The sequence below is a fragment of the Oreochromis aureus genome, linkage group 23, assembly GCF_013358895.1.
Source record: "Oreochromis aureus strain Israel breed Guangdong linkage group 23, ZZ_aureus, whole genome shotgun sequence".
Classification (NCBI taxonomy): domain Eukaryota; kingdom Metazoa; phylum Chordata; class Actinopteri; order Cichliformes; family Cichlidae; genus Oreochromis; species Oreochromis aureus.
Genome location: NC_052963.1, coordinates 37333689 through 37341395, shown reverse-complemented (window position 1 = coordinate 37341395; position 7707 = coordinate 37333689). Strand labels below are relative to the sequence as shown.

Here is a 7707-nt window from a genome sequence, read left to right as displayed (position 1 = left end):
AAGCAGGAAATTTGCACAACAGTTCCTCCTCCTCATAAGCTGTCTAAACTTCAGACACAGACACAACCGATTGGCTAAAAGCTCTAAGATTTTGCTACACACGCTAAAGGATCTCGACTTGTTTAGGAAATAAAGCCTGCTCATCCCTGTCTTGTATGGAGCCTCTGTGTTGGTCTTTCAGTTTGCCCTGCTGTCGATATGGACGCCCAGGTATTTGTCACTCCCAAGTTGCTGCCCTTTTTCTTCTGAAGTTGACGACCATCTCTCTGATCTTACGCTTTGTTCATATTTTCAGCAAGCTTAAGTAAAAAAGAAACAAAACAAAAACCAATATAAACTCTGGTACACAACTTTATCTTTGATTTTTTTTTTCATTTCAGTATCTTATTAATCTGTTCACATGATTGTTTCTTCTTTTTTGTCCAGTTTTTTTTTTTTTTTGTGGCCAGGATATAGTTTTAGTTGGTTTTTGTTATTATCTGAGGTAGCCAGGATCACACCATCATTTCCACCACATCAGAATGATCTCTACGTTTCATAATATTATTAATATTTCTTGCACTAAATAAAGAAAAGGAGGAAGTTCTCCTCTGCAGCTGTTGTTTTTGGAAATATCACCAATAATAAACACATGGCTGGCCTGTTTTCACTTTTCAGCTTTCTATTGTCCAATAACTTTGTCTCACACATGTTTCAGTTTTACTTCTTTTTGGAAATGGAAACATGTAAACCATCATTACCTTTCAACAATGTTTATTTGATTCTAATTAAATCATAAACATATAAAGACTTTATCAAATAATATACTTTTAAAACAATAGATAAGTCTCCATTCTAATAATACAACTAGCAATACAAATATTGGTATAAAAAATATAGTCTTTATATGTGTGTGTGACAGTGACTAGGAACTTGTGGTTTTGTCTCTTGAGTTTTTCAGGCTCTATGCGTAGTCCTCTGCTAGTGTGTCAAAGTAGTTGCTGTCCGCATAGATAAGGAAGCCAGAGAAGAGGCTGTCAGCCCAGCCAGCATCTGCAAATAAACCGTTTTGGTCATGGTAGAAGATTTCCATCCACACCTCGTCTTCTGGATTCAGGTACATGACGGTGGACCCAGATGCCACGTCATGGTTTCCTGTATTGGCATCAAACGTTTTGATGCGATACTGACCGTTCTGCACCAGACCGATAGCCAGGTGTTTGTTGGCCAGTGTAATGTCATAGGAGAAATAATAAATGCCTGGGTATGCACAGATGAACTTGCCCGTCTGTGGGTTGTAGTGTCCGCCTTCATTGAAAAGGATCTTGTTGAACTTAATGGGGGTTTTCTCTGCAGGGTAGCTGCTGGTGATTCCCGCAGAGAAAGCAGATTTAGGCAGGAGGCTGCCACATTTGCAGGTTCCCGCAGTGCCCCGCGGTCCTCGTTTGCCCTTGTCCCCCTTCTCTCCGTCGGGTCCTGGAGGACCAGGCAAGCCACCATCTCCGTTCTCTCCCGTAGGGCCTCGTTTGCCTGGAGGGCCGCGGTCACCTCGTTCTCCAAGTTTACCTGTCGGGCCTACCCTGCCCTTCACTCCTGAAAGCAAAACACAATGCTTGCAACATCAGTTTCTAATTGAAGGATTCAGTTTTACTACTGTTAAACCAGAAACACAGCTCCCCAGTCATTGTCAGGGATTAAGTCAACCTTGGAATAAAGCCACTCGACATTCAAACTGGCTTGATTAATCCTTCGGTGCATTCAGTCAGCACCACTGTCGCAGTAAATACCCTGGAGACAGGCAACACTGTGATTCACACACTTTGTTTTTTTCTGCAGGGCTTTTCTTAATAAGTGGCTCCATGTTCAGTTGAAAGTGAATTCCTGTTTCCAGGCATAATGGAAAACACAGGTGAATGACGTTTATTTATCCTTGACAGATTTATGGCATTTCAGACTTCACAGGCTGATATCAGGATAATATTTCTGTTGGATGAGGCTAGCAGGTACAGCCCTTCCAAATATTTTGTAATAACATTATGGAAGATTTTCCTGTGCTGAAACTTTACTTTCTGAACAATCTGAAGAAGTAAAAAATAGAACTTTAAGCTAATCTGCCTGTAGACAACCATGGGAAAGTTCAGATATACCCAGCTTATAGAGTATAAGCAAATCTGGTAGTATTACTGTGACGTAAAACCTAAAGTTTACTGCAGTTCATCTACACATTCACACACCTAAACCCACAAGGATGCTTTCTAACAAAAGCAGCTGGAGATTGCATATGACTACCGAGGCTGCATACTGCTACCAAGGAATTTACTTAACACCATGCATGAACCAGGATTCATCAAGATTAGTTTGTTACACACTTTTTCAAACTGTTATGTGTTTGTGGATGAATTTAGATCTAGTACCAGTAAAGAATCCTTTGCTCCAGATTCCTGGCTGCAGATCTACATATTAATCAGTTACGAGTGGTGAAGCCAAACCACATCACTGGTAAAAGTTTTGTGCAAATCCATCCATAATGCTTTTGTAATCCAAACAGAGGGAAAGAAAAAAAAATAACTGATCCAATCATATAACCTTCTTGGCAGGAATAATAACAAAGAATGCCCAGGGTAATATGGTTAGTGCAGCAGTTATGCCTCTGTATTTCATCACAGTCAAACTATCAATATGTGGTTGAAGTGAAAACTTGTTCATGATAAATGAAGGAGAGATGATATCTGAAGATGATTCAAAGTGTTGCATTTGTACCTTACAGCTTTTTTTTTTTGCTGTAATTTTAAATAGAGGCCCAAAAAGAAATGTTAGTGCAAGTGAAGGAAAAACCCATCTAAAACCTATCATAGAGACAGGAAAAACTTGAGAGATGACCAAATCAACAATGTGGTGCATTGTTAAAAAAAATAATGAATACACTGTCCAAGTCACTAGAAGGCTTGGAGGATCACAGAAGACAAGTAAAGTCCATGATGACAAAATTATTTCCCTGGTTAAGACAGACAGCTTCACGAATTTTGAGGAGGTGTCATTGTCAGTTTCTACCATCAGGTGATGCTTTCATAAATCAGGAGAGGGTTTACAACAAGGTACAAAGGACTTGTCACACTGAACAACAGGAAGCCCAGGTCACTGATGACGTTACTGCTGATAGAAGTAGCAGGATGAATTCTGAAGTGTACAGAGTTAAACTCTCTGATTCTCTGATTCAGATTCTCGTGCAGTAACAGCCTACAGCGCATCTGATGTGTGTGAGGAAGTTCTAGACTTTAGGTATGACTTTATAAGTATTAAAAACAATCCTTACATTTGAATTTTTAAAATTATGTTAGTTTGTGCAATTACTTTTGAGCCTCTGACAATGAGAAATGTGTTTAAAGATTGCAGGATTGCAGGGTTTTAGTAGTTTTGTGTCTTCGATCATGTAGTGACTGTTTGATTTAAAATCCACTGTAATGGAGGCAAAACTAAAAGAATGATGTCTGAAACAGCACAGTAAGGAGAACAAACACCAGAACTCTTCACTAAAGAAAATCCTTTTACAAATCTGTCTTTCTCATCCACTCAAAGCTACTTCTATCCTCTTCATCTAGCACAGATTTACATTTGGCTTTTAAGGATGGGTAGTCATTCTCAACTTTGCAACACATGCAGCATCTGCTTTAAAATGAGCAAACTGTTTACACCCAGGATTTGCCATCTCAAGATAGTTTAAAAACTATAAAGCTAATTCGAAAATGAGCCTGAGCGACATAAACCACCATCCTAAGGACAGACACATTACAAGCACTAATTAAATGTATTGGAAATGTGCATTTTTCTTGTGCAGCCCTCAATCATAAGCTGACTCCTTAAAATGGTCCTCAGAACCTGTGGCATTAACTGTACTTGATACACTTTATGGCAAAGGTGCACCTTTTGCTTGTTTTTTATTACAATAAATGTTGCTTATGTTGGCATTTCACACACAGTGCTGTGCGTAATGATCAGATTCTCATGAGGGAGTTGGAGAGCTGATGTGTGTTTACATTGACTTTCCCTTTATTGTTAAGCCTCCAGTCCTGTAGGACAGATCATTTAATAACTTTCACACACATCATTTTATCTTCTCTATGCGCCAGCTTTTCACTTCACGCACACACTGGCAGTATTTCTTTGTCAGCAGACATAAACTAATGCTGTATCTGTTTCATATTATACCTGTGTCACCCTTTTCTCCTTTTTCACCCTTCCTGCCATCTCTTCCATCTCTTCCTGGGATACCCACATTCCCATCTGCTCCCGGGGGCCCGCTGGGACCTGGTTTGCCAGGCAGTCCGGGTGACCCAGGAACACTGCAGATCAGTCGTGGGGCTTTGAGCTTGGTGTCGAACAACTCTCCCGAGACACAGTGCCACAGACAGACGAATCCCATCAAGGCCCACATCTTCAAACCTATATATACAGTAAAAAGAGAACATTAATATATATTTTTATGTCTCTACGTTAACTCACAAAGTTACGAGCAACCCTCAAGTTAGTTTTGCGTTTGTAGATGTTTGGGCAAAGGAGGCAGATAACGAACAATAAGAATGAATCAGTGAGTCCTAGTGCCAGACACTTAGAGGTCCTATTATATTTCTCAGTGCCATTAAACACTCAAAACGTTCTTGTCAGGGCGTCAGACAGAGAAAGAGCATATCAGTGAATCAAACTTGTGATCAAATGCAGCATGAGCCCAGATGTGATTTTTGTAATGAGAAGCAATTGCTTCTGATTCCTTTTCACACGCCGATGTTCTCATCCAACCGCAGATTTGCATGTGATAGACCTCAAGCGAAATCTTTGTGTCTGCTCCAAGTCTTGTCTCTTTTTGTGCCAAAACATTCCCGAGCTATGACATAACTCCCAGAACAATTTCTGTCAGGGGAACTCTATCATGAAGCAATGGGGTTATACGTTCATGTAAGAGAGAAGGAGACATGATCACACCTCTATTTTTGTAACAGAACCTAAAGCAGGCATTAAAAGCAAAAACACTTAATGGTGATCCAGAGCGACAGTGTGTTCTCTCCATCCTGATGTTCAACATCAAACATTCCACAGCAAAGAAATCATATGGAAACATACCGAAAATGTCTTCCGCTGTGTGAAAGTCTTTTGGATTCGCAGATTTGATTAATACACACACACAGATTTGCCCATGTGGGCGTGAGAATGTGAGTTTTGCATCTGCTGCTTGTCTCTGGTCAGCGGGGGCGTTGGAACATATGTGTCAGGTCTACAAAGAAGGATAATCCCCTTGTCTGCCATTTAAAAAAAATTATTACGGCATGTTTTTCTTTGCCTTTACACATTTGGTTTGTCCGTCAGTGCACCATGCAAGCACATTAGACAAATTAGGTGCATACTACATGATGAGCTAAACAGGAAGGAGACACCACACATACACGCAGGCTGCTCTCCTCCTTCTTGTATGAGTAGTATGTTTTTGATTTTGAGGGTAATGAACTGGCCACAGAGCCAATGTGAGGTCCTGGGAGAGAGAAACCCCGCCCGCCATCTCAAGTCTGCAGCAATGATGTCAGCATTAGTAAAAACGCTGTCTTTAAAGAAGTGGTCAACTGTTTACACACACAGCTGTGTTGTGCATGCAAACACATCCAAACACAGATAAACGCAGTCCTTCTAAGCCGCAGCAGTAATATGCGTTATTTAAAAGCTCCTGCTGCACAGCGCTCACTAAGAGATGTTTATTTACTATGAAGATCTAAAAAAGCTCTTTTCATTCATTTGATCTTCTTGTAAACATGTAGAGTGAGGCAGACTTTGCAGCAAAAAAAAATCCTTTACTGAAAATAAAGGTTTTCATCCACTTTGACCAACGGCTACTAAAGTGTTTCTGATGTCAGAAATAGATGCATGTGAAAGAAAGACCAGACATTTTAGACATGTAACTTCTTTTCATTTCATTATTGCATTGCAATGCAATCTGACTATACAAGCTTAGAAAACACATGCGCGTACAAGTACTCAGTTTTGAGCAGAAAGTTTCTGTGGTATTCATCACTTTTATAAACATTCTCAATGAACAACGTCTTGTGATAATAAACCAGTACACAGAGACATTTAATCCATGTTCTTACCCAACACTTGGCAGCTGTTCATCCCCAAACCAGGTCAAACGTCTCACTCTTGAGTGTCTCCGTCCTCCTATCTGCTCAGATTCTCATCTTTCACAAGATTGGAGTCCCCGTTGAACATGTTACTGTCAGACATCTATGTGCAGAGATCAGCTGCTTCTTTGCTGACAGCGTCGTGCAGTACAGCAGCACAAGCAGCAGCCAGGACTCCTTTCAGTGCAACTCTCCCTCCATCCCTCCCTCTTTCCCCTTTATCCACTCCCTTCTTTCTGCCTCATAAATTTCCTAAGGCAAACAGCCATTAGCCAGGCAAGCCCAGTATGTGCATACAGAATAAACTCCATTATGTCATTGATGAAGACTCTTTTAGAGTGAGACTCCCAGTGTAAAAGTCAGAAACTTGAATCTTCTAGATTAATAAATGACAGAACTCGTTTGTGTCTAGTTGACCTCAGTTTTAATTGTATTTCTGACATTTACCCCTAGATGGCGCCAAGCACGACATGTGAGCGTGTTGACGGACCTCTGGGATTATTTCTTTGTCATGTTGCCGTGTTGAGGGGAATTTGCTTTACAGATGGTAATCCCGCTAAATACATACATCATACAAATAACAATATAAGATCACAAATAAAATGCAAAAATAAGACTATCAAGCCAGAAAATCAAGAACTTACTCAATAAGAAATCTTTCAAATGTTTCTAAGAAAATCTTTTGCCCTCATTACTATTATTACGTAAGTTTTAAAAAGTCTTTTGAAATGGTTGAGAGTCTGGGCAGCTCTTATGTATAAAGGTAAATTGTTCCAAAGATTAGGAGCTGCTACTGAAAAGCCTCTGTTGCTTCTGCTTTTAAGCCTGGATCTAAGATTGTCCAAGAGCAGCTGGTTTGTAGACCTCAGTGCTCTGGTAGGACTGCAGGGTTTCAATAGTTCTGTGATGGTGTTTTGTGAAATATTTAGAAGCACTTATCTAACTATGTTCCCTTTCAGTCGATTCACTCGGTACAACATGTATAATATGGAATATCACGTCCCCATGTGTCCTGGCACCTCTATTTACACCTTTGAGGCAGATGACCTGTGATGACATGTGCACATGCGCCCTTCCCTTGTTAAAGCTGTCTCACTCATTTTCTGTCACTAAGAGCCACCCTTGTTCCCTGGTGAAGGAATGGAGGGTGCACCCTGTGGGATGATTCCAGCTATGGGATCTTCTTTTCTTCAGGGTCAACACTTACTGCCTCGTGTTGGTGCTGGAGGCCCTTTGTGGGCCCATTTTGAACCCACTGGATCTGTGGATATGAAGTTTCTTTCATACAAGACTGCATTGCTTCTTGCTTTGGCTTGTGTAAAGCAAGTGGGTGACCTTATATTAAATTTTTATCTATATGGTACCAGATCACCTTCATGACTTATTTGTATGTCCCTTATGCATACAGTTCTCTTCTGAGGGTCTCAGGGTTGTATTGCACCCAAATGGCACATATTTACCAAAGGTTATTTCTGCAGCTTGTAGCTTTATGCAATTTGAGCTTCTGAGGTGGCATTCTCTGGGTCTGGTGTGTTTGCGCTACATACCTATATTGACTGGGCTCAGG

At 40.5% G+C, this 7707-nt stretch overlaps 1 protein-coding gene across 1 annotated transcript; it reads right to left on the bottom strand.

Annotated features, from left to right (window-relative positions):
• Nucleotides 1-736: 736 nt before the first annotated feature.
• On the bottom strand, nt 737-6317 carry LOC116331275 (complement C1q tumor necrosis factor-related protein 7). Its single transcript, XM_031753898.2, has 3 exons — nt 6111-6317; nt 4186-4419; nt 737-1572 (listed from the first exon to the last, which is right to left on the bottom strand). The coding sequence occupies exons 1-3, from the start codon at nt 6130-6132 to the stop codon at nt 944-946; spliced, it is 885 nt and encodes a 294-aa protein (XP_031609758.2). The 5' UTR covers nt 6133-6317; the 3' UTR covers nt 737-943.
• Between the last annotated feature and the right edge of the window lie 1390 nt (nt 6318-7707).

Excerpts from the sequence above, each read along its gene's own strand:
- LOC116331275 (XM_031753898.2), bottom strand. The coding sequence starts at position 6,132 with ATGAACAGCTGCCAAGTGTTGG. Across the intron at positions 4,420-6,110 it reads GAACAGCTGCCAAGTGTTGG|GTTTGAAGATGTGGGCCTTG; the intron begins GTAAGAACATGG and ends CTGTATATATAG. Across the intron at positions 1,573-4,185 it reads AGGAGAAAAGGGTGACACAG|GAGTGAAGGGCAGGGTAGGC; the intron begins GTATAATATGAA and ends TTTTGCTTTCAG.